The sequence below is a fragment of the Carassius auratus genome, unplaced genomic scaffold (assembly GCF_003368295.1).
Source record: "Carassius auratus strain Wakin unplaced genomic scaffold, ASM336829v1 scaf_tig00022462, whole genome shotgun sequence".
NCBI classification, from domain to species: Eukaryota; Metazoa; Chordata; class Actinopteri; order Cypriniformes; family Cyprinidae; genus Carassius; species Carassius auratus.
The window spans coordinates 27,466-54,513 of NW_020525187.1; the positions used below are offsets into that span (position 1 = coordinate 27,466).

Sequence of the window (27,048 nt, forward strand, 5' to 3'; positions counted from 1 at the left end):
GAAATGGAGGAACATTTTGTGGACTGATGAGAGTAAAATTGTTCTTTTTGGGTCCAAGGGCCACAGGCAGTTTGTGAGACGACCCCCAAACTCTGAATTCAAGCCACAGTACACAGTGAAGACAGTGAAGCATGGAGGTGCAAGCATCATGATATGGGCATGTTTCTCCTACTATGGTGTTGGGCCTATTTATCGCATACCAGGGATCATGGATCAGTTTGCATATGTTAAAATACTTGAAGAGGTCATGTTGCCCTATGCTGAAGAGGACATGCCCTTGAAATGGTTGTTTCAACAAGACAATGACCCAAAACACACTAGTAAACGGGCAAAGTCTTGGTTCCAAACCAACAAAATTAATGTTATGGAGTGGCCAGCCCAATCTCCAGACCTTAATCCAATTGAGAACTTGTGGGGTGATATCAAAAATGCTGTTTCTGAAGCAAAACCAAGAAATGTGAATGAATTGTGGAATGTTGTTAAAGAATCATGGAGTGGAATAACAGCTGAGAGGTGCCACAAGTTGGTTGACTCCATGCCACACAGATGTCAAGCAGTTTTAAAAAACTGTGGTCATACAACTAAATATTAGTTTAGTGATTCACAGGATTGCTAAATCCCAGAAAAAAAAAATGTTTGTACAAAATAGTTTTGAGTTTGTACAGTCAAAGGTAGACACTGCTATTTTTTTGAACACACCCCTTTCAACTAATTGCCCAATTGCACAGCCTTAAGAGCGTGCATATCATGAATGCTGGGTCTTGTTTGTTTTCTGACAATCTACTGAACCTACTGGTAACTTGTTTGCCACGTAGCAATAAAAAATATACTAAAAACCTTGATTATTCTGGTTAGTCACATTGTACTGCTATTATTTTGAACAATACTGTATATATATATATATATATATATATATATATATATATATATATATATATATATAAATAGTTAAGCAACATGGTAGTTCTCTCATAAGTCATGGATGTTAGCAAGACAAAACTATTTTGACAGGGACAATTTTGCACAAACAGAAACACGCACACATGTAAAAAAAAAAAAAAGATCCCATTTGATGTCTACTGTAAGTGAACACGTGCCTGGTTTGGACTGTCTTTTATGGTATGTTTGGAGAATTTGTAGCACTTGAATGTATATGGGGCCCCCTACTGGTGAACTAATAAAGAAACAATAAAAAAATTAAATAACAGTCTTGTCTTGTCTTGTACAGAATCTAAATAACCAACAAATTATTAGTAACAAAACACATGAGTGTGAATGATGCAATTTCTACCTTTGGTCTCGTAGGTGTCTGATTCACTATGAAAAGTGAGCACTGTCTTGACTGAACTTCTCACTCTTTCCCTCAGTGTAGCCATCTCGTAACGTTCACCTTGGAGATTGAAAATGAGCAGTAAACAATACAGAACCAGAACAATAAAACCCACAGAAGAGGTGGGAGTTCAAGAAGGAATCTTTATATTACCAAACTGCAGGGAGAGGAAGAGTAGAAGTCATGATCTGCAAGATTAACCACAATCTGATGTGATCCGACCACCTCAGAGAAAACCATTGTTGAGCTGCTGCAAGAGCTTTTGAAGCACAGCAGCTGTGGTCAAATAGTTCTCATGTGTTCTGATTGGTGGATGATGATGATGAGTGGATAAAGACTAGAGCAATCAAATAGTGAGAGAGTGATCTGCTCACCTGATTATGTTAAAATGCCAATCCATATGATTCGCGAACACAGCGTTCGGAGCTTGAATAATTATACTCATTTCAGGAGTTCGGAGCGGGTTCGCGAATCATTTGAGTCAGTTTGGGGATCGCGAATCATTTCAGTCTGTTCGGGAGCTCGGAGCGGGACCGCGAATCATTTGAGTCAGTTTGGGGATCGCGAATCATTTGAGTCAGTTTGGGAGTTCGGAGCGGGTTCGCGAATCATTTGAGTCTGTTCGGGCGCTCGGAGCGGGATATCGCGAATCATTTGAGTCAGTTTGGGAATCGCGAATCATTTGAATCAGAGTTCGGAGCGGGATCGCGAATGGGTCAGTTCCGGAGTTCGGAGCGGGTTCGCGAATCATTTGAGTCCGTTTGGGAGGTCGGAGCGTGAATCATTTGAGTCAGAGCGGCTTCGTGGATCATTTGTATCATTTTGAGAGTTCGGTGCGGGTTCGCGAATCATTTGAATCAGTTCGGGAGTTCAAAGCGGGTTCGCGAATCATTTGAGTCTGTTCGGCAGTTCAACGCGGGCTCGCGAATCATTTGAGTCAGGTCGGAGCGGCTTCGCGGATCATTTGAATCATTTTGAGAGTTCGGAGCGGGTTCGCGAGTCATTTGAGTCAGTTAGGGAGTTCAAAGCGGGTTCGCGAATCATTTGAGTCAGTTCGGGAGTTCAAGGTCAAAGAGTATAGAAGTAACAAGAGGCGAAACTCAATAGAACGTTCCATAGCAACAAACGCACCCATGCGCAGAGCTGCAGCTCCGCCATCTTGGACTGAACGCAACACAGCTGTCATAGAATTGAATGATACCGGTCCCATTTCAAAAGCGATCAGATGTGTTAAAACACTATAGTCACATTTAAATCTAGACTCAAAACTCATCTGTTTAGCGGTGCATTTATTGAATGAGCACTGTGCAATGTCCGAATTGATTGCACTATATTTTCACTGTTTATTTTTTTTTATGTAAAATCATTTTCTAACTGTTTTTAAATGTTTTAATCATTTTAAAAGTTTTAAAATTGCTTGTTTTATTTTTGTTATTGTTTTTCTTCATGATTATTTTACTTTCTTTTATGTAAAGCACTTTGATTTACCATTGTGTACGAAATGTGCTATATAAATAAACTTGCCTTGCCTTGCCTTTAGGGTGACCACCTGGCTATTGCTCTGTTGCAGGTCAGCAGACCTGATTTTGCGGGACAATGCGGGACACGAGGCAGAGAAATTACTATTATTATACTAGGTGAATAAATATTGATTTTTTTTATTAGATATCTCTTTTTGCAGTGATGTTAACATGTTTTAAATTGCTAAAAGGGTTTATAAAAATGTTAATGACGGTGCTGACCGGCGCTGTGAACGTCACTAATAATATTTAATAGTAATATCAGTAAAATAAATATCAACATAAATAGCACGTTAACAGCACGTTAACAGAACGTGTGTATTCAATCCAAATAATTAAGTGAAAATAATAATCCAATCGCTACAAAGCACATTTCCAAATAAGCATTTAAATTCCATTAGGAAAGACTAGAAAGATTAAATGCGTTCTTACCAGATTCAGTGCATCTTGAATTTATATTTTTTGTCTGATCTGGCAGCTTAGAGTAGGGCCTTCTCATTCATTATGTGTCATTAGAACTCCTGGCAGGTGTAGCTGTAGTTCACTTTCACCAGGAGTGGGTTTTTTTTTTCTCGGTGTTTATTTTCCTGCTCTGGCTAGCCGCTAGAACCAATAATAACGGCTGCGCTGCGCATGTTCAGTACGTGTTTTCTTATTAACATTTTTTTTATTGTAGAAATGTAATTTAAAGGACGATTAAATAAAATGACGAAGACGAAATTAAAATGCGGGACACTGCTTATGACTTGCGGGACGCGGGACAAAGCTTCAAATTTCGGGACAGGTGGTCACCCTACTTGCCTTACGGTAGTTCTGCCAACGGTAAAGCCGTTGGTTCAGTCCAAAATGGCGGCAGCGCGATAGCAGCGCCATCTAGCGATTGTTGTCAAAACTGCAATGGAGTTTCGCCTCTTGTTACTTCTATACTCTTTGCCTTGGTTCAAATCGGGTTCGCGAATCATTTGAGTCAGTTTGGGAGATCGGAGCGTGAATCATTTGAGTCAGTTTAGGGATCGCAAATCATATGGATAGGCATTTTTAACTAATTTAGTAGTTAGTTCTAATAACGTTTTCCACGCGTGTTTAGATGTGATATGTGAACTCATATTTTTTGTTTGAATGATGTGCCTTTTAACAGTATCAAGTATATTCAAAAACTAAACAAATCGTGCCTAAAAAAGTGCAAGCATCTATTCTAGGCTAATCTAAAGTTACATGATGAAGTCATTCTAGTGCGCATGGCGCGTGTGCATTTTGAGTGCTTTCTTTCACTGCATTATTTGGTGTATTCAAATGCATTTATGAATGCATGTGAATGATCACAAAATTCAAGACATGGGGGTTAGAAAATTTACCTATATATTTATATCATTTTATGTAGTTAATCAATATCACACGAAGAGTGCCATTTCGGTTTTTCTCCAAAAATCAGCATGATTAAAATGTGATATTTAGTTACTACAAACAATAATTTAATTACAAATACAAAATGTTGCAGAATAATGTAATTTATGAATGAATAATAGCCTAAAGAACCTTTGAGCCAAAAGGGTTCTTTCTTGTCATTATAGAACCTTTTTAGAATAAAAGGTTTTTTGGAGTTGAGTAAAGAACCCTATGATTCTATATAGAACCCCAATGAACCCTTTTAGTGTTGTCCAGTGTTGGGCAGTAACGCATTATTAGCAACGCGTTACAGTAACGCAGTTACTTTTGACAATAACTAATACTGTAACGCATTAATTTTTAAATAAATTAACTCCGTTACCGTTACCATTAGGTGCATTTTCCATTGCTTTTTTTTTAAATTAATGAATTTTGACTGATTGGCAGTCTAACCTGTTTGCAGCAGTGATGCACTGTAGGATTGGTGGATGCCAACCACTGTAAACACGAATGTGGGCGTGTTTCCATTTATTCAAGTATGTGCGGCAGTCTTGGCGAGTCAAGGCTTGAGCAACACAAGTTTCTCAAAGTGGAAATATACTCATTATTTCACTTTAGTTGAGCATAAAGACAAAAACCTTTTAATCAAATGTAAGGTTCAATGTAAGGTTCAGCTTCAAAGTGTCATCAGCTGTGATTAAAGGGATCTGCCCTTATGTTGTTAACGTTTGTTAATTAAGAAATTCATGATAAATATTAATAAAGCAAGATGCCCTGTTTGAAATATATGACATGCATGGTTTATTCGAAGTGAAAAGGTAAAGTATAAATAAAAATTATTACAACAGATGTGAAGGGGAAGGAGAATTTATACGTGCGTCAAGTTAAGTCGATAAAAGACTTCCGCATAGGATACACCTGTGTAAGAAGCACCCCAAGTGTTTACATGTCCTCTCGCTCAGATTACAAAAGGAATAAACCACCCCTTAAAATCTGATCAAAATTTAAGTCGGATCTGGCCAATTCAATCTGATTGATGTGTTTACATGTGACTTTTTTTTATTCTGACTGTGCTTCTAGTCTTATTACGATCGGATAAGTAGTGTCCATGTAAACGTAGCTACCGAAAAGTCCAAAATTAGGAAATGCCTATGAGAAGTATGCAGCACTGCAGAAATGTCAACTTGAAGGCATAAAAACTGGACAATGAAATGCTCATTTGGCTATTGGGGTTTCAAAAATCTGTTGAGAAAAAAGACGCACATAAACAGCACTCGCTTATTATATACATTTTGTAAATTTTGAACACAAAAAAAGTTATGGACCGATGCTCTGGTTGATTCTTACAGGGAGCAGTGTATTTCTGCAAATGGCAATAGGACCACTGGGAGGAGCCAGAGGAGCTTGATTTTTTCACAGATTATCTGTCTCATATTCTACTGTCAGGACATAATGACAGGTTTAACAAATAAGAAAAAAAATACATTTTTGCAAAAGTTACCTACTGCAGCTTTAACAGAAGAAATAAACTCATACAGGGTTGGAACACGAGCGTGAGTAAATGATGAAAGAATTGGCATTTTGTTTGAACTATTGCTAAATCTAGTACTAGTTTTTATTTTCCAGCAGGTCAGTTTCCTGCTTCCTTCAGTCATGCTGCATATGAAGATCAGATCATGTACGTTTTTTTAATTGTAGGCTATATTTTGGACATACTCTTAAAGATAAAGGTTCTTCACTGGCATTAATGGTTCCACAAATTACTTATAACATACATAGAACCTTTACATCACACAAAAGCTTCTTTATAGTGGAGGAAGGTGTTCTCTAAATATTCACTAAAAAGTTCTTTGGGGAACTCAAAATTGTTCTTCTGTGGTATTGCTAAGAAAAACCCCTTTTTAAGATTTTTTAAGAATGTATCAACTTCCAGAGCTGCAAATCCAGACTACCTAAATCAATTTAAAAAAAAATAAATGTATATAAAAAATAATATTTTATACATTTTATACAAATAACGAACAAATCCTGACTGTATTGTTCAGATTTACATATTTAATACTTTTTTTTAAATTTTCTTCTTCTTGTTCTTTCGCTTTCGTTTCTCCCCAGTGTTTGCTTGACGTTGATTACAGAAAAATAGGAAAAAAACTAAAACGGATTCTTCAGACGCCCACGAGCTGATCTGGTAACACTGTGAGCGTCAAGAGAAGTTAGTTGAAGAGGAAGAGCAGCACGATGGCGTTCACCTCAGCGGTTCTCCTGCTCCTGTCTGCGGGTTTATTCACGGTAACAGACGGTAAGTTTATTACGAAATTCAAAGAAACACTTTAAACATGCGTTTGGGCGGTTTACCGATCGCGCCAAGTACAAAAATCATTCATACACTTGATTTATCGGTACTTTTTAAACGATGTTCAAGTTATAAAGTCCGTTCACTTGAAATTATCATGTGATCACACTATGAAATGTGTCGCATTTCTACTGTTCTCTTAGGTTTTGGAGAGGACTGTAAGAGCTACTACACCAGCGATAACGTGTACAGGTCTTCGATTAGCTGCGGGTTTTGGCAGCACTGCTGTGGAAGCTGCGATGACAGATACTGCTGCCCGATTGAATCTTTGAGGTTATCCGAACATGAGCAAGATATGTGCACTATGTAAGGATTTTATTACTTAATACAATTGTCCGTTAGACCCAAAATGGTTTGAATCTTCAAAATGACACACACACACATATATATATATATATATATATATATATATAGAGAGAGAGAGAGAGAGAGAGAGAGAGAGAGAGAGAGAGAGAGAGAGAGAGAGACAGAGAGAGAGAGAGAGAGATAGATTTAGGTTAGTTAATGGTTTAATATCCCTCATCATCCATAGCTGTGATCTACTGATAATTATGTGAACTGAATCATGGTACAATCAAGAAATTTACAGTTAAATGTGTTGTGTATATTTTGTTAAGGGGTTAGTTCACCCCCAAAAAAGAAAATGATCTTGTGTTTTACTCACCCTTGTGAATCCTAGGTGTAAATGACTTTCTTCTTTCAGATGAATCCAGTCAGAGTTATATTAAAAACTATCCTGGCTATTCCAAGCTATATCATTGTAGTCAGCAGGTGTTGCAGTTTAACAGTCCACAAGGCAAGAGAAAAGTGTTTATTACTTTTGAAATATGGATATTTTTCTTACAAAAACGTTACGTTTTATGATGAATGTGCAAGCTTTATTTGAAGACTAGTGGAGTGTTAAACTGCAACACCCACTGACTACAACGATATAGCTTGGAATAGCCAGGATAATTTTTAAAATAACGTCTGAAAGAAGAAAGTCATATACACATAGGATGCTTCAAGGGTGAGTAAAACACAAACTAATTTAAATATTTGGGTGAACTAACCCTTTAATATAATTTTTTGATCTTAGTCTAATCATTGATGTTAATTTCAAACCTATCTTCAAATTTACTTGCGTTTTCAGCATTGCATCAGGTTCTGTCCTTCCCTTTTCTTGCATTACCCACCATTTCCTTTAGAGGTTGTGGTATTTTTACTGAAATGCAGTTTGCATAAAGCACCCTACTCCCTGTAAGGTGCGTGTTACGCTTTTAACAGCAACTGTATTACTTATAGAACAAACACTTTAAAAAGCTGTTTTGTTCACGTCAATTGAAAAAAAAGGCAGTAGAGAAGTAGTATGATGCAACTTCTACATTTAAGGCGTTAACGTGGTGACCCAGGCAAGATGGGGCATGATCAAAGTAGGTAAAAACTGTTGTAAGAAATATTGGTTGCACTTTATTTTACAGTACATGTACTAACATGTACTTATAGTGTACTTACAGTGTATTTATCTAAGAAAGTTCTGGTTAAACAAGGTTACTACATGGGGTAGGATTAGGTTTAGGGGTAGGTTCAGGGTTAGGACCTAGTTGTTACATAGTTATTGCAATTACTATAAAAAGTACATAATATGTAGATGAAGAACAGGACTATAAAATAAAGTGCTACCGAAATATTTTATACAAACAAATGTTTTCTATTTTTTTAAGTGGAAATGTTTGCAATTATGGCCCTGGTTTGAATCCTGATTTGATATTACTGTTTATAATGATATTATGTTTTTAATAATTCGGAGTGGTTTCATTAAATTAATTAAAACAAATTATATAAATAAAATTTATAGATTAAATTACAGATAAAATTTTCTTGAAGATGTTTTTTCTAATGCTTGTTACTTCATGTTTTTTATCTGTCTTACAGCAGAAACAGTGGTATTGCCATTGGTTTATCAATAGTAGGGGTTGTGGTCTTCATCATCTTGTTAATCACCTGCTGCTGCTGCCCCTGCTGCTGTATCTATCAAATGTGCAGAAAACCAAGACGTAAGTGTTTAAGTGTTAAAGAAATACTTGAACAAAAACTGAAAATGTACTTGTCCTCAGGCCATTCAAGATGTAGATGAGTTTGTTTCTTGATCAGAAAAGATTTGGAGAAATGTTTCATTTTATCACTGGCTCACCATTGAGTCCTCTGCAGTGAATGGGTGCCATCAAAATGAGTCCAAACAGCTGATAAAAACATCACAATGATCCACAAGTATAGGTGCATCTCAATGAATTAGAATGTTGTGAAAAAGTTCATTTATTTTCAAATGTTCAAATTGTGGAACTTGTGTATTAAATAAATTCAGTGCACACAGACTGAAGTAGTCTACGTCTTTGGTTCTTTTAACTGTGATGATTTTGACTCACATTTAACAAAAACCCACCAATTCTCAACCAATTAGAATATGGTGAAATGCAAATCAGCTAATCAACTCAAAACACCTGCAAAGGTTTCCTGAGGCTTCAAAATGGTCTCTCAGTTTGGTTCACTAGGCTACACAATCATGGGGAAGACTGCTGATCTGACAGTTGTCCAGAAGACAATCATTGACACCCTTCACAAGGAGGGTAAGACACAAACATTCATTGCTAAAGAAGCTGGCTGTTCACAGAGTGCTGTATCCAAGCATGTTAGCAGAAAGTTGAGTGGAAGTAAAAATTGTGGAAGAAAAAGATGCACAACCAACCGAGAGAACCGCAGCCTTATGAGGATTGTCAAGCAAAATTCATTCAAGAATTTGAGTGAACTTCACAAGGAATGGACTGAGACTGGGGTCAAGGCATCAAGAGCCGCCACACACAGACGTGTCGAGGAATTTGATGAACCACAGACAACGTCAGAGATGTCTTACCTGTTCTAAAGAGAAGAAGAACTGGTCTGTTGCCCATTAGTCCAAAGTCCTCTTTTCAGATAAGAGCACGTTTTGTATTTCATTTGGAAACCAAGGTCTGAAGGAAGGGTGGAGAAGCTAATAGCCCAAGTCCAGTGTTAAGTTTCCACAGTCTATGATGATTTGGGTTGCAGTGTCATCTGCTGGTGTTGGTCCATTGTGTTTTTTGAAAACCAAAGTCACTGCACCCATTTACCAAGAAATATTGGAGCACTTCATGCTTCCTTCTGCTCACCAGCTTTTTCCAGCAGGATTCAAAGAAACCTGGGCTTCAATACCACCTTAGCAGTGCAACAAACTGATCACCTCTATGCCACGCCGAATTGAGGCAGTAATTAAAGCAAAAGGAGCCGCTACCAAGTATTGAGTACATGTACAGTAAATGATCATACTTTCCAGAAGGCCAACAATTCACAAAAAATGTTTTTTTTATTGGTCTTATGAACTTATGAAGTATTCTAATTTGTTGAGATAATGAATTGGTGGGTTTCTGTTAAATGTGAGCCAAAATCTGTTCCTGTTCCATTAATGGGGTTTATAAATAATTCAGGGAGCTAACAAAATGTAATTATTAATTGATTTCTGTCTTGTTTTTTTTTTCCACAGCTGCGGTACAAACACATGTAACTACAGTCGTGAATACACAATCCATTCAGCAGCAGCCGGTAATGCAGGGAGGCCAGTACCCACAATACCAACCAGTGCCGACTCAAGCAGGTTACGGGGGTCAGCCTATGCAGACAGCACCATATCAGGGACAGTCATATGCACCAGGACCCCCACCCTCGTATCACGTGGCCAGTAAGAACACCTAATGCTGGATAGACTGAGACCATAAAGTAGTCTTTTCTGTGAAAGTAACTAGTGTCTTTTACTGTTTCCAGCGGGTCCTGGATATCCCACTACTCAGGGAGGCCAGGCCATGTACCCCATGCAGCAGCCCACCCAGCCGGGTGCTGCTCCTATGCTTTCAGAGACATCGAAACAACCAGCTTACAACCCAGCCTACATGTAGCCACCAAACACCGGTTACTAAACCACAACTGTCTGTCAAATCAGTCATTGCTGGATTGTGGAGTTTGACGCCCTTTCGCAAGGCAGTAAGAATGTGCATTATACAAGACTATTTGATGTGCTAAGGTCAGGGTTTATTTCAGTTTTTAATTTTTCATTTTATTACTTTCAGTTTCTTTCAGTTTAGTTTTCGCTTTGTGACACGCTGGAAAAATGCATTTTGGAATTGTAAATATAAAAAAAATTTTTTTTAGAAATGTTTACATGAAAATACTATTTCAATCTTTCTGCAAGCACTGAATGACATTTTTTTTTCATGCGTTTTTGTTTTTTATTAGTGTTTTCTGCATTCAGTATTAATTATTAAACTATACACTATTTTCCCTACATTTCAAATGTCAGGACGTGTGATTCTTTTTAAAGAAAGTGTCAACAAGTTTTACATCTAAATGCAACCACATTTAACGCAAGTGTCTTAATACTGAACTGCTGTGAAAACCAATATTATATTTGCTTGATGCTGATTGATTATATGAAATGAAATAAATATATACATGTCTGCCCCCATTTCTTGAATTTTCGGATAATTTTAAATGCATTAAAATAAACTGAATCATGCAGTGAAAGAACTCACACTGGTGTAAATACTAGACTTCTGATTGCTTTAGTTAAAGGGTTAGTTCACCCAAAAATCATTAATGTCATTAATAACTCACCCTCATGTCGTTCCAAACCCGTAAGACCTCGTTTCATCTTCAGAACACAGTTTAAGATATTTTAGATTTAGTCCGAGAGCTCTCAGTCCCTCCATTGAAGCTGTGTGTATGGTATACTGTCCATGTCCAGAAAGGTAAGAAAAACATCATCAAAGTAGTCCATGTGGCATCAGAGGGTCAGTTAGAATTTTTTGAAGCATCAAAAATACATTTTGGTCCAAAAATAGAAAAAACTACGACTTTATTCAGCATTGTCTTCTCTTCCGTGTCTGTTGTGAGAGAGAGTTTAAATCAAAGCAGTTTATCATATCATTCGTTTGCGAACGAATTATTCGATGTAACCGGTTCTTTTTGAACCAGTTCACCAAATCAAACTGAATCGTTTTAAATGTTTTGCGTCTCCAATACGCATTAATCCACAATGAGTTAAGCTGTTAACTTGTTTAATATGACTGACACTCCCTCTGAGTTGAAACAAACCAATATCCCGGAGTAATTCATGTACTCAAACAGTACCCTGACTGAACTGATGTGAAGAGAGAACTGAAGATGAACACAGAGCCGAGCCAGATAACGAACAATAGACTGACTCTTTCACGAGTCAAGAACCGGTTGCATCGGTGTTCGGATCACCAGTAGTTCTTTCGGACAGTTCGATTCAATAAACCGGTTGAAGAAAATGGTTCACCGGTTCTTTTGCCCTCGACGTAATGTCATCATTTGCGATGATTGCCCTTGATTCAAGCCTTCGGTTTAGCCGCGCTCATAACACTAGCACAGAATCAGTTCAGAATCAATCACCAAAAGAATCAGTTCGGTTCAGACGCTCTGTGTGTCGGTCTGCTTCACGCTGAATCACACATGCGCAGTATCATCAGCTCCTCGGTTCTCGAATCGGACGCGTCTGACAGAAACGGTTCTTGACTCGTGAAACAGTAAATCTTTCGTTCATTATCTGGCTTGACTCCCTACTGAATTACTCCAAGATATTGGTTTGTTTGAACTCAGAGGGAGTGTCAGCCACATTAAAAAAGTTAACAGCTTAAGTCATTTGTGGATTATTGCGTATTGGAGACGCGAACCGTTTAAAATGATTCAGTTCGATTTGGTGAACTGGTTCAAAAAGATCTGGTTACATCGAATGATTCGTTCGTGAACCGGATATCACAAACTGCTTTGTTTTGAACTCTCTCTCACACAGACACGGAAGAGAAGACAATGCTGAATAAAGTCTTAGTTTTTGTTATTTTTGGACCAAAATGTATTTTCGATGCTTCAGAAAATTCTAACTGACCCTCTGATGTCACATGGACTACTTTGATGATGTTTTTCTTACCTTTCTGGACATGGACAGTAGACCGTACACACAGTTTCAATGGAGGGACTGAGAGCTCTCGGACTAAATCTAAAATATCTTAAACTGTGTTCCATAGATAAACCGACGCCTCACGGGTTTGGAACAACATGAGGGTGAGTTGTTAATGACATAATTTAGATTTTTGGGTGAACTAACCCTTTAAGTAACATGGTAGTTCTCTCATAAGTCATCAATGTTAGCAAGACAAAACTATTTCGACAGGGAAAATTTTGCTCAAACAGAAACACGCACACATGTAAAAAAAAAAAAAGGCACTTTCTCAAGGAACATAAAGGGAGAGGTGCTGAAATCCCATTTGATGTCTAAGTGTACACGTGCCTGGTTTGGACTGTCTTTTATGGTATGCTTAGTGAATCTGCACTTTGATCTGCCGGTGTGTTTTACACGAGAGGATCGGCACCACTCGTTTACGAGAGGTGTGATCTTTTTAGGTGGATCGGAGGATAATGATGATACCAATTATTTCATATCATTGAATGTTTCAGATTCAATATTTAATAAAAATCTCATACCGGGACCTTCTGGTGAAAATTACTTCTCTCTGATGATGCATGCCAGACTTCTCCAAACATCAGTCAGAAAAATTTAATAACCGGTGTCTTGTACAGAATTTAAATAACTGACAAATTATTAGTAACAAAAAAGTTTTGAAAAACATGAGTTAGTAAATGATGACAGAATTTCCATTTTGTTTGAACTATTGCTAAGTCTATCCGACCCATCTTTATGTATGTGCGCTCCGTCTTCGACAAGAAAGACAGCAACAAGGTGCCACTTTAAAGTGTTCCTGTGGCTCAGTGGTAGAGCACACACACACACACACACACATACACACATGGCCACTTATCAACTCTGGATTGTGGGGGTTTCACATTCCCCCGCTTCTTCTAAAGACTCTGAAAAGATTGTGTTGAGATTAAAAGTATTGTTGCTTCAATTTTGCTTAAACTTGCTTTCTGAATTTATTTTTACTCCAGTCATGACCCGCTGTTTGTCTGTTTCTCTTCATTTTAACCAGATTTGCTCTCAGTGTTTTGACACCTTTTGTTGTATGGCTTTTTGTTTAATGGTCAATAAATGGCATCTTAAACAACATTGTTTAATGGTCAAAAGTTAATGCATCTTATCTAACTGTGAAAACAATCCTCTGCACAATTTTTTGTAGTTTTTGGACATTATTCTATAAAACAAATCCAACTTCAGACTTCGGTGAATAAATAGCAGAAATCTTAAACTGAACTGGTCTCCGTGTGAGAAAACAACCTTGCAACATCTTAAAGACTATTTTTATTGAATATTTAGGAAATACTCTTAAAGATAAAGGTTCTTCACTGGCGTTAATGGTTCCACAAAGAACGTATAACATACATAGAACCTTTCCATCACACAAAAGGGTAGCACTTTATTTTATAGTCCTGTTCCCCATGTACATACCATGTACTTATTATCGTAATTACAATAACTATGTAATAACTAGGTACTAACCCTGAACCTACCCCTAAACCTAACCCTACCCCATGTAGTTACCTTGTATTACCAGAACTGTCTTAGATAAATACACTGTAAGTGCACTATAAGTACAAGGAAGTACACGTACTGTAAAATAAAGTGCAACCCACAAAAGCTTCTTATTGGAGGAAGGTGTTCTCTAAATATTGTCTAAAAGGTTCTTTGGGGAACCCAAAATGGTTCTTCTCTAGCATTGCTAAGAGAATCCCCTTTTGTAACCTTAATTTTTAAGAGTGTATAAACTTATAGCGCTCCAAATTCAGACTACCTAAATCCATTTCATAAAAACTAATATATAATATAAAACATGTTTTTAAAAATATTTGATATATTTTTCGAGCAAATCACGAACAGAATCTGATTGTAATGTTTAGATTTACATAGTTTCAATCCAAACGGTACTTATTCTCCTTTCTTCCGCTTTCGTTTCTCAACAGTTGTTTGCGTGACGTTGATTTACAGAAAAAAAAACTACAACTAGTTCATTAGAAGCCCACGAGCTGATCTGGTAACACTGTAAGCGTCAAGAGAAGGCGATGGCGTCCGCCTCAGCGGTTCTCCTGCTACTGTCTGCGGGTTTATTCACGGTAACAGACGGTAAGTTTATTACAAAATCAAATAAACACTTTAAACATGCGTTTGGGCGGTTTACCGATGGCGCCAAGTAGAAAAATAATTTATACAGCACTTGATTTATCGGTACTTTTTAAACGATGTTCATATTATAATGTCCGTTCTCTTGATTTCTACTTTCTACTGTTCTTTTAGGCTCTGGAGATGACTGTGAGAGCTACTTCACCGGCGATAACGTGTACAAGCCTTCGTCTAGCTGCTGGTTTGGGACACACTGCTGTGGAAGCTGCGATCTCAGATACTGCTGCTCCTCTGAATATTTGAGGTTATCCGAACATGAGCAAGATATGTGCACTATGTAAGGATTTTCAAGCCTTTTCTTTCTTAATACAATTGTCCGTGAGACCCAAAAGTTACTTTTTATACACCCTCACGTAATTCCAAACCAAGGTGGTTTGAATGTTCAAAAATGACACACACACACACACACATATATGTTTGGGTCAGTTAATGCTGTAAAATCCCTCATCATCCATAGCTGTGAACTACTGATAATTCTGTGAACTGAATCATGGTACAATCAAGAAATTTACAGTATTGTGTAAAAGGGTTAGTTTACCCAAAAATGAAAACTAGCTTATGTTTTATCCACCCTCGAAGCATCCTAGGTGTAGATGACTTTCTTCTTTCAGACAAATCCAGTCATTATATTGTGTTATATATATGGAGTTATATAAAAACTATCCTGGCTATTCCAAACTATAATGTTGTAGTCAGCGCGCGTTGCAGTTGAACACTCCACAAGTCAAGCCAAAATTGTGTTTATTACTTTTTAAATATAGATATTTTTCTTACAAAAACACATGGATTCGCTCCAGGGGGCCTTTATTCATCCCCCGGAGCCGTGTGTGGTACGTTTTATTATGAATGTTTGAAGACTGTTCAACTGCAAAACCTGCTGACTACAGCCAGGATTATTTATTTAAAATAACTTTGACTGGATTCGTCTGAATGAAGAAAGACATATACACCTAGGGTCAGTAGTGTGCCGTGGGGTTTTAGCCAGGGCCTTTAGTAAACAACTGTAAACTACATACCATTACACATCTATCATACATATCCATTAGTAATGCACCGGTCGGCCTTCTTTCCAACCCGCGGGTCCCGCTTCATAAATGGATTTTTAAAAATGTTGTTTATAGTGACCCACCCCAACCCGCCCCGCAAATAAAGTGCTCTCGATTATGAGATGACCCGCGCATCACTAATAACTATATAATTTGCGTATTATGCCGCACACTGGCTCTCAACGACAATGACAGCTGATCAACAATTTCAACAGTAGACTAGATGGGGGTGGGTTAAATTCCCTACATAGATCAGCAAAAGTAATCCACCAATACACGATTCGCTATGAACAGTCACGTCACTCTAAAATGACGACACGCTCACAGCAGCAGAACTGTACAAATGCTGGACATCCACACACCCCACCACAGTATTATCAGAGCCAATTTATAAGAGACATGCTACTTCCTCAATCCTCCATACAACTATATAAGGAAAACCTGTAATGGCAAAGATGGCGGTTGTATGCACATGTCCCGCTCCTCCCGCTGGAAAGCCAATCATCTGCTTTGAACAGTCAAGCCGGGAAACATTTAAGCCTATCGTCTGGTTCCACTGACACATGCGCACAGTTGCAGCGAATTGTGGTGTGTGCAAGATCAGATGGAATCCACATAGAAGAGGGTGATAACAACGCAAAGGCACCGGACTACCAGTTAAAGCATTTTATATCGACCAAAAATATGTTACCTTACATTCTAAGTAAAGGCACCGGCATTCTGGATAGAGACGTAAATGAAGTTGGTGTCGGGAACCCTTTCGCATGCGTGGTAAAAGTAAAAGTTTCTATACATACAGTTTTTACGTCCGGGTGACCAATGAAAGTGCAGTTCTGACTCTCTGCCCATTCATTTAGATAGGAGCCTGGTCTTGTTAGTCTGAAATAGCTGCCTGGAGGCGTTGCCAATATGGCGGCCAAGTGGCACGACTTGCCTAAAAAGACATTGGTATTATCAACCACCATGTACACCTCCATAAAAATGTGCATGAATCAATACTCTTCAAATAATGAAGCACTTACTTGTCACTTGCAAACAAAGTCAGTGCGTCTGTCATTCAATGTTCCTTTACTTGTATTAAAAAAAAATAAACATGGACAAATAACTTCTTGTGCTCGGTGCTAGTAGTTTATCCTTCAGTTATATTTTTTTTGTTTGCAAAAGAGCGCCTTTAAAAAGGTAGATCAGCAACAAGGTTTGGTGTAGAGGCGCCGGTGACACCGGCTTGGAAATTCCCAAATAAATGCAGTGTTGCCCAATTGGGCTACTTTAACAATGTTGCCACGGGTTGTCTGCTGGTTGAAGCAACCTCAGTGACGTGATATTTAGCCCCTGGAATGTGATCTTTACCAGGAGAACCCCGCCAAAAACGTGTATTTAACTCCTGGAACACGATTTTTAAAGTTGGACACCTCGAAAACGTGATTGGGTGGGTTTTGTCGAGAAAACCTGACAACCCTAGCTGGGGGAAGCACTTGGCATGTAGCTGGTCCCAGAGGGCGTGCTGTCATGGAACGTCAAAATTTGATTGGCTGATGATTCTGTCACTAATGTTCGTTACAAATCAGATTCAACGACTTTGAACAAAGGAGAATCACCATCAAAGTCCTTTTATAAATTGTCTCTGGCACTAACTGTGGTGCTGGCCCAGTTATTACAGTCTATATGTGCAGGCCGCAGACCTTTTTATTTTTATGTAGGATATTCCAGTTCAACCTCAACGAAACTAATCATAGGCCATTTTGTGGGCATAACACAAATGAAAATGATACCTAAATAATAATAATAATATTTTTTTTTACACAATTTTAATTATTATAGGCGAAGCACAGAAGACCTTGCTGTCCCTGAGAGCCCACCACTGCCTGAGATGTATCAAGGGTGAGTAAAACACAAGCTAATTTTTTTTTTTTTGAGCTTAGTCTAATCGTTGATGTAAATCTCAAACCCTATCTTGAAATGAATATTTCCTGAATTGCATCAAGTTCTGTCCTTCCCTTTTCTTGCATTACCCACCATTTCCTTTAGAGGTTGTGTTTTTTTTTTACTTAAATGCTGTTTGCAAAAAGCACCCTACTCACTCCAGGTGCATGGTACAACCCCTTTTTTACTTATAAAACAAACACTTTAAAAAGCTGTTTTGTTTTTGTCAATTTAAAGACAAGGCAGGAGAGAAGTAGTATGATGCAACTTCTACATTTTTGAGGATGTTAACGTGGTGACCCAGGCAAGATGGGGCATGATCAAAGGAGTTAAAAACTGTTGTAAGAAATATTTTAAAGAAACAAATGTTTTCTTTTTTTTTAGTGGCAATGTTTGCAATTATGGCCCTGGTTTGAATCCTTATTTTATATTCATGTTTATAATGACATTATGTTATTAATAATCCAAGCACAAACCAGCTAACCAGTGTGTTTTGATTAAACCAGTTTTATTGAAATGTTAAATAATCATATTTTAATATAAATACGATTTATAGATTGCATTATATATTAAATATACTAGATGCTTTTTCTAATCCTTGTTACTTCATGTCTTTATCTGTCCAGCAACAGAATCGATAGTATTGTCATTGGTTCAACATTAGTAGGGGTTGTGGTCCTCATCGTCTTTTTCATCTGCTGCTGCTGCTGCTGCCCCTGCTGCTGTTTCTATCAAATGTGCAGAAAACCCAGACGTAAGTGTTTTAGTGTTAAAGAAATACTTGAACAACCACTGAAAATGTACTTGTCCACTTGCCATTCAAGATGTAGATGAGTTTATTCTTGATCAGAAAAGATTTGGCAGTGAACGGGTGTTGTCAAACTAGAGACTCCAAACAGCTGATAAAAACATCACAATGATCCACAAGTATAGGTGCATCTCAATAAATTAGAATGTTGTGGAAAAGTTCATTTCAGTAATTCTACTCAAATTGTGAAACTTATTTATTAAATTAAATAACCAAAGACTCAAACTACTTCAGTCTGTGTGCATTTTAATTGTGATGATTTTGACTCACATTTAACAAAAACCCATTCACTATCTCAACAAATAAGAATATGGTGACATGCCAATAAGTTAATCAACTCAAAACACCTGCAAAGGTTTCCTGAGGCTTCAAAATGGTCTCTCAGTTTGGTTCACTAGGCTACACAATCATGGGGGAAGACTGCTGATCTGACAGTTGTCCAGAAGACAATCATTGACACCCTTCACATTCATTGCTAAAGAAGCTGGCTGTTCACAGAGTGCTGTATCCAAGCATTTCAACAGAAAGTTGAGTGGAAGTAAAAAATTGTGGAAGAAATAGATGCACAACCAACCAAAAGAACTGCAGCCTTATGAGGATTGTCAAATAAAATCTATTCAATAATTTAAGTGAACTTCACAAGGAATGGACTGAGGCTGGGGTCAAGGCATCAAGAGCCGCCACACACAGACGTGTCGAGGAATTTGCTGAACCACAGACAACATCAGAGATGTCTTACCTGGACTAAGAAGAAGAAGAACTGGTCTGTTGCCCATTAGTCCAAAGTCATCTTTTCAGATAAGAGCAAGTTTTGTATTTCATTTGGAAACCAAGGTCCTAGAGTCTGGAGGAAGGGTGGAGAAGCTCATAGCCCAAGTACTTGAAGTCCAGTGTTAAGTTTCCACAGTCTGAGATGATTTGGGGTGCAATGTCTTCTGCGGGTGTTGGTCCATTGTGTTTTTTGGGAACCAAAGTCACCGCACCAGTTTACCAAGAAATATTGGAGCACTTCATGCTTCCTTCTGCTTACCAGCTTTTTGAAGATGCTGATTTCATTTTCCAGCAGGATTTGGCGCCTGCCCACACTGCCAAAAGCACCAAAAGTTGGTTAACAAATCAATCATTAAGATGCTTTATAACATGAAAATATAACTTTTGCCCAAAATGCTAGTCCTCTATACATAATATTGCTATCTTCAACAACAACAAAAAAAGAGGTCTTGTCTGAATCAGGAGAGATATTTGCACAGACCAATCATTGTTTACAAGTGAAAATAGTCAAAACCGTTCTAAACTAATATGTTGGTGGATTTTTATGTGAGACTTTTTCACAGGAGAAATTGCTGTTATGGTTTACTTAGTCCAGAAGCGATAGTTAAAAGTAAAAAATGTTTTGATAGATTTGTTTTTTGGAAATGTGTGCCTTTTTGCTTCACAAGACATTAGCTACTTTTATCATGTAGACTGCTTGTGAATCATTGTGATGTTTTTATCAGCTGTTTGGACTCTCGTCCTGACGGCACCCATTCACTGCAGAGGATCGGTGATGTAATGCTAAATTTCTCCAAATCTGTTTTGTAATACTTTAAAAACCTTATCATCACGGGAAGAAGGAGGCGGGAACCGGCAGACAATCAAACAAAGACTCTAATTACAAAATAAACACAAAACAGCGCGACAGCCCCTCGCAGACAACTGCCGCGCACAAATAAAAACCAAACACAAAATAAAGCCCAGGCCTGGTCTTCTCTTGTCCTTCCTTGTCATCGCTCCTATTTTATATCCTTCTGATCTCCTCCGTGGGACTCGAGACCGTTGAGTGGAGCAGGTGTCCCTCATCTCCAATCACTCAATCAGCATCGCTCCATTCCCACGGCTCTCGGCCCAGCCCCACTCATCACAGTTCTGATGAAGAAACAAACTCGGGTTTATAAATGATTCAGGGGGCTAACAAGATTGAACTATTAATTGATTTCTGTCTTGTTTTTTTTTTTCTCCCACAGCTGTGGTACAAACACATGTAACTACAGTCGTGAATACACAATCCATTCAGCCGCAGCCGGTAATGCAGGGAGGCCAGTACCCACAATACCAACCAGTGCCGACTCAACCAGGTTACGGGGGTCAGCCTATGCAGACAGCACCATATCAGGGACAGTCATATGCACCAGGACCCCCACCCTCGTATCACGTGGCCAGTAAGAACACCTAGTGCTGGATACACTGAGACCATAAAGTAGTCTTTTCTGTGAAAGTAACTAGTGTCTTTTACTGTTTCCAGTGAATCCTGGATATCCCACTACTCAGGGAGGCCAGGCCATGTACCCCATGCAGCAGCCCACCCAGCCGGTTCATGCTCCTATGCTTTCAGAGACATCGAAACAGCCAGCTTACAACCCAGCCTACATGCAGCCACCAAACACCGGTTACTAAACCACAACTGTCTGTAAAATCAGTCATTGCTGGATCGTGGAGTTTGACGCACTTTCGCAAGGCAGTAAGAATGTGCATTATACAAGACTCAACATAGTTTTTTGAAATTGTAAATAAAACAGAACAAAGATTATTATAGAAAGTTTCACGTGAAAATACCATTTCAGTCTTTCTACAAGCAAAGAGTGAAAATTGTTTCTACAATTTTTTTTTAAAATGCAGTTTAAGATTTATATTAGTGTTTTCTGCTTTCAGTATTATGTATTCTAGTATACACGGACATACAATATAAAATTAAATATACTAAAAAGACTAATCTAAATCTATTATTATTTTTGTTAGTTAATATTCTTTAGTTACAGCTCATGTAATTCTGTTATTGAGTTTTCATATTAAGTTTCATTGTGTAGACCACATAAAAATGTTTTGTTTTTTTCCCTCAATTTCAAATGGCAGGAAGTGTGATTCTATTTAAAGAAAGTGTGAACTAGTTTTTTTCCTTTGAGGGTATAAATGCAACCGCATTTGAATAACAATGAGTGTCACGAAATTTCCACTGACATTCTGTACCAACAAGTTTAAATCCACAAACTCGCTTTTCAAGCACAGAATGGCTGTTAAGGTAGGGAAAATATTAATTTTGTTATAGCAACCTTTATTAAAGCATTAGGAAACCCCCGTCCCAACATTTGCAGTGCCTTTTCAGATTGTATTTTACTGTTTCAGGTGACTTTGCTTTTTTGAGATGCAGCCTTTTTGTTTAATGGCTATACATTCTGAATATTTTTAATTGCCGTTATATGTTTTTTTATGTGTGAACGATGTTCTCAACATACTTTCAAACTCAACATAGTCGTCCAAACCCTCTGTAGTTTGGACTGTCTTTTATGCAATGTTTGGTAAACTTGCAGCACTTGAATGTACTTGGGTAAAAACTGTGTAAATTCAAAAAATGGTGTAATAAAAAGAAACAATCTCTAGTGTTTGTATTGTTACTTATCATCTAAAAGGTACGACATGCTCACTCTCCCTGCAGCACTTTGATCTGCTTATGTGTTTGATCTTTTTAGGTGGATTGGAGGAGAATGCGTAACTGATGATTATTTATCATTGACAGATTCAGATTTGGATGCACCTGGGCCACGCCCACGCTTAGGCTTAGGCAGACTGCTCTCACTGCAAGAGCATGAGCGTCGCGTAGCACTTTAATCCGCAGGTGTGTTACACGTGAGGATCAGTGCTCCTCATCTAATGAGTGCTCTGATCTTTTTAGACCGGTGCCGTTTTTCCCAGAAGTTAACGATGAACACACCTAGGCATGGCACGCCCCTACTTTGTGCTAATCCACTTTTCTACTTCTGCCGCCCTCACCTCTGTTGACAGCACTGAAGAAAAAGGGATGCAAGCCATTTCTGTGGCTGATTTTCAAAGCACTTCCCTGCTGCTCAGAAGTTGTAACACGTCATGTGCCACTTCCTGTCTAACCGCTCCAGCACTGTAGAATTAGGTTACTTACACCAGTATGCTCACAGGCTCTCTTCAGAGGTATTATTCAAACTTCAGTACAGGACAACAATGCTCACGTTGTCCAGTCTGAAGTGCAAACACTGTTTGCAAAAGGAGACGTAGAAATGGTTTCTTTAGTGAACAGTGAGTCGGCCTTTTTACTGCTGCTACTTCCTTTTTCCCAAAGAAGATAGCGGCTCAGATTCCCACAGTAGCCCCCTGGCCGATATCATAGAGGAAGGACCTCTTCTCGCAAAAAAGGGCACGATTTGGCATCCCTGGCCAGAGATGTGGAGCCTTCATGTTTGGCAAAGTCTTTGCAGCTTCCTGCAAGTGTAACTCCATTTTGGAGGCTATAGCTCTGTCTACAACCGAGACACACTGCACAATGTTTGGATGTCCCAGACAAAAGATTGGCATTGTGAAACAATCGTGGTGATTTCAGTGATCGTGGCTCCTAATCGGTAGTCCTATGTCGCACAGTGAGAGAGGTTCAAAGATGGCCGTTGTCACAGTTATGTGACCAAAGATAGCCTACGATAATTTTCCGGCAATGTCAGTAATTCATGTTTATCACACAGTGTGTTTTCTGTTACGACTAACGTTTACTGACCAACCTGTAAAAATGCGAAGAAATCAACGCGACATGGCTCTAAAACACAAAACTGCTTTTATTTCTTCCACTTTCGTCACTCCTACTTTTTTCAGCACTCATAAAAACTATAACTGTCAAAGTGTAATTCATTATGCTGTTTTTCTTTACTACTAACGCATGCTAATGACTTTTTATTCTTGTATAGAAACGTGCGTCGTAGCCTAGGAGTCAAAAGGGAGGGAGGCAGATCTGAATGTGATTGGCTGCATTCAAAATTGCACACTTCCCGTCATATATCAGGCCAAAAACAGTATGTGAACAGAGTAACTGTGTTGTGGAAAGTTACTTTTAAAAGTAAAGCATTACAATATTGCGATACTCCCAAAAATGTAACTTATTGCATTACTTAGCTACTTTTTATGTAAGTTAATGTGTTACATTACTTTTTTCGTAAATTCTTTTTTTTACTTATATGTTTTTAATATAAAAAGTTCTATTTTTGGCAAATGTAAAAGCCCTTTTACATCAAAAGTGAAACGAAAGCTTCTGGTTGAAGGAAAGGTAAATTTACATCTGTACAGTAGGAGGGCACAGCTCAAACAAACCTTTCAGCAAACTGTTCAGCGTTAATTTGAGAAACACTGAATCTGTTTTTGTGCCATTGAGATGAGTATATATATTTTCACATGTAGTCTAGAATTACAGTAAGCATTATGTTTACATGGTGCACACAACACCTCTGCACTAACTCCCGATTTTTCTCTCAACATAAGGACAGTAGAGCTGTCGGTCAAAAAAGAGAAAACAATATTTTAAAAACTCTGATATTTTCTTGCAAATAAAAATTTAATTAATTACTTTACTAGATACTTTAAAAAAAGTATCTAAAAGTGTTTTCCTCCAGATGTCAACCAAGGATGCCGAAATACAATTGGGTAAAGTGACAGTGGGCGGGTTTCACAAACCCAAACAACGACAGACATTCTGGCCAGAACGCAAATTTTCAAAGGAGAATAACTGACTGTAGCTTTGTTTTGTTAAATTAGCATGTTCCTTAAATATCTGCAAACATATTATTGTTTTTTTATGCTTTAGTAGAGTCAAAATCTTAGATACAGCACCTTTAATCTTAATCTTAAAATCTTAAAGTTTGGCATGTGTGCCAGCATACAAACAGTCTGTATATGTAGTTCTGCAATTTGCAATAAATAACCAGGTTAAGAAAAAAAGAAGAAGTTTGATTAGCCTAGTTGTTTTGGAAATAGTAGCCGGTTGACCACCAACCATGTTCCCAAAATCAGTTTACATGACCAGACCGAGTCGTGAGTAGATAAGATCCCTAAAATTGCAAATACTAAAGTTTCAAACCCAAAGAGATATCCTTTTTAAAAGTTAAGAGTTGGTCAAGCAATAGACTGTATAAAAACGTGGATGTAAGAGTCCGTGACGTTATCCATAAAATCCTGAAGCGCTTTTTTGAAAGCTCAAATTGGGCTGAGCTGGCCGTCGCCATTTTGGCAGCGTTTCACAGAGCGTCACTCCTGGATAATCGAAAATGGGCAAAAAGGCGGGAGCTGGTTGCTGAAACCACACCCACCTAACTCGACTACGGTTAGAGCAGCGGCAATCCACCTGTTACTCAAGTTGCCACACCCTTAATTATGCAAAACTTTAAGACTTAATATAATTTAAACGGATAAGTTATAAAAAAAAAAACTCCCACCCCCCTCACAGTTTTCATGAAGGGCATAATTAAGTATATAGACAAAAAAAAATGTAACCAGGCTGTAAACGTTTTTCTTCAGCTATTAAGTTGGGCATTTTTAACACGAGGAATCTATGGGACTGACTCCCTTTTGCAGCCAGACTCAAGCGGTCAGACGATGAATTGCAGTTTTAGTCACTTAGACTTCACGTGAGAGAGCAGGAGCTTGCCGCTCGGTCCACGCACTCTTAAATCAACTCATTTTAACACGCCCCCACATGTCTACATCACAATGTGGGAAGATTTGCAAATGTTCACACAAAGAATGATGGTGAACTTTGATTCTTGCTGTTGCCGCTTGCGCCATGTTGTGGAGACACTGTTTCGTTGTGAAAGCGAAACTAAAAGCGACTCGCTATTTTTTTCCAGGCGCGTCCCCACCACATCGAGTTAAAAACATCTAAACTTTTCAGAGAACCGCAAGCGCACCGCAGGTCATGTGACAAGAACTAACCAATCAGCTTCATCCTTTCCTGTAACAACGTTGAAAGCTCAGAAAAGATGAAGGAACAGCTGATCATAGCTGTATATGGATAGCCATTTTTAAATAAATTTAGTAGCAGAGCTACTGCAAGCCATTTTTAGTGCTGCAAATCCGAGCACTTTGGAAAGAAGGAGAAAGTGGCGTGCCAATCGTTTTTAGGCGCGATATGTGAATGGCCCCTAAGTCATTATAATTAGTAATTATGTCCCCACTGGATGCAACAAATAGTATGTTTGTAATGGGTTTTATTGTTTTTGTCTTCTCGGTCAGATGTTTTGACCGGGACACTACATCAGAGTATGTTATGGGGTGTAACATTTCTGTTAAATGCTTGAGGCATTAGGCCAATCACAACGCATTGGACAGCTGGCCAATCAGAGCACACCTCACTATTCAGAGAGATGAGCTTTGTAAAAAATGACGTGTTTCACAACAGCGGGGCATAGGGGAGAAACAAAAATTGGAAAATAATGTGTTTTTTTTATTTATTTTTTTACCTTTTTCAGCACAGCGGGGCATAGAGGAGAAACAATAATGTGGAAAATAATGTGTTTTTTTTAACCTTAACCCACATAAATACATTTCATTATACCAAATAATATTCTTTTTAGCAACATCATGACTCCATTTAAAATATATGTGTGACTTTCGTTTTCGTTTCCTCCATAAAGCGCTCCAGCATGACAGGCATTTGATTGGTTAGGAGATCCACATTGTGACAGAATACCAGTCCCTTATTCAGCAATCGATTCCCATTGTCGTGAGTGTGTCAGTGTGTTGTGTTGCGCCGTGTGGTTTTATGGGTTTTACAACAAAAAAATAATCTTTATCTCATGTTTACGCTCTGACGTCACATTGCCTAATAGTGTAAACCTGGTATGTTAAGCAGGACAGGGCTTTTCCCTTCCTAGTTCAGGTTTTGGCGTGTTTCTCAGGTTACAACATCCGCAGGACTCCGCACGGAACGAGCTAACGTTCCTGAAGAGGAAGAGCGGAGCGATGGCGTCCACCGTCCCGGTCTTCTGCTGCTGTCTGCGGGTTTATTCACGGCGACGTTCGGTGAGTGTCTAAGATACCTCAAGAAACGGCTTCTTAGCGTTCACACGTCTTCTGTTGACGGTTTCTCCGGGTAAATCGATGTCTGCTAAGTATACAGCTGGATCTGCCCTGAAAAACAAATTCGTTATGGATGTCTCGAGTCTTATGTGCCATTTGCAATTTTATGTATGTTTCACGTGTAGTTTTTAGTAGAAAGTTAGTTGTTTTCTTTTTTTTTCTTTTTTTCAAAAAAAATTTTTTTTGAAGTAAACAAAAAGATAATTTGAGTGGCCTACTTTTTACTGAGAAACTATTGCCTTCTTTCTAAAATGTCACAAGTAATTTAGTATTTTTGTAATGTTAAAATGTACTGGCAATTTCAGTTTTTTTCTCTTTTCCAAGATTATTATTATTTTATTTTTTGCGGGTAGTAAATAAATAATTTTTTTCTAATCTGTTGTTGTATATATGAAATGTTTTATCTTTATAAAGTCTATACATGTTTCTGTAGGGTTTAAAAACAGGTGATGCATTTCTCCATACCCTATGGATCTCAAATCTGCTAACAACAAGTGATGCATAACAGCTTACAAGAACAAGTCTACTTAATAAATATGATTATGTTGTTCCAACGCTTATTATTTTCTAGAATGAAGCACAA

General features: G+C 38.2%; 1 protein-coding gene and 1 long non-coding RNA gene across 5 annotated transcripts; one reads left to right on the forward strand and one right to left on the reverse strand.

Annotated features, from left to right (window-relative positions):
• Nucleotides 1-1,080: 1,080 nt before the first annotated feature.
• LOC113077382 (uncharacterized) lies at nucleotides 1,081-1,521 on the reverse strand. Its single transcript, XR_003281320.1, has 3 exons — nucleotides 1,484-1,521; nucleotides 1,292-1,390; nucleotides 1,081-1,174 (listed from the first exon to the last, which is right to left on the reverse strand). It is a non-coding gene; the product is annotated as an uncharacterized LOC113077382 (long non-coding RNA).
• A 4,827-nt stretch (nucleotides 1,522-6,348) lies between these two features.
• On the forward strand, nucleotides 6,349-21,755 carry LOC113077380 (protein shisa-5-like). 4 transcript variants are annotated; one of them, XM_026249788.1, is made up of 6 exons: nucleotides 6,349-6,535; nucleotides 14,904-15,066; nucleotides 17,657-17,716; nucleotides 18,385-18,512; nucleotides 20,570-20,764; nucleotides 20,848-21,755. In XM_026249788.1, the coding sequence occupies exons 1-6, from the start codon at nucleotides 6,475-6,477 to the stop codon at nucleotides 20,997-20,999; spliced, it is 759 nt and encodes a 252-aa protein (XP_026105573.1). In that variant the 5' UTR covers nucleotides 6,349-6,474; the 3' UTR covers nucleotides 21,000-21,755. The 4 variants fall into 4 exon arrangements, with proteins under 4 accessions (XP_026105573.1, XP_026105575.1, XP_026105572.1 ...); XM_026249787.1 differs by lacking the exon at nucleotides 6,349-6,535 and adding an exon at nucleotides 14,606-14,732; XM_026249789.1 differs by lacking the exon at nucleotides 6,349-6,535 and adding an exon at nucleotides 14,606-14,732 and having other exon boundaries at nucleotides 18,391-18,512.
• The last annotated feature ends 5,293 nt before the right edge of the window (nucleotides 21,756-27,048 follow it).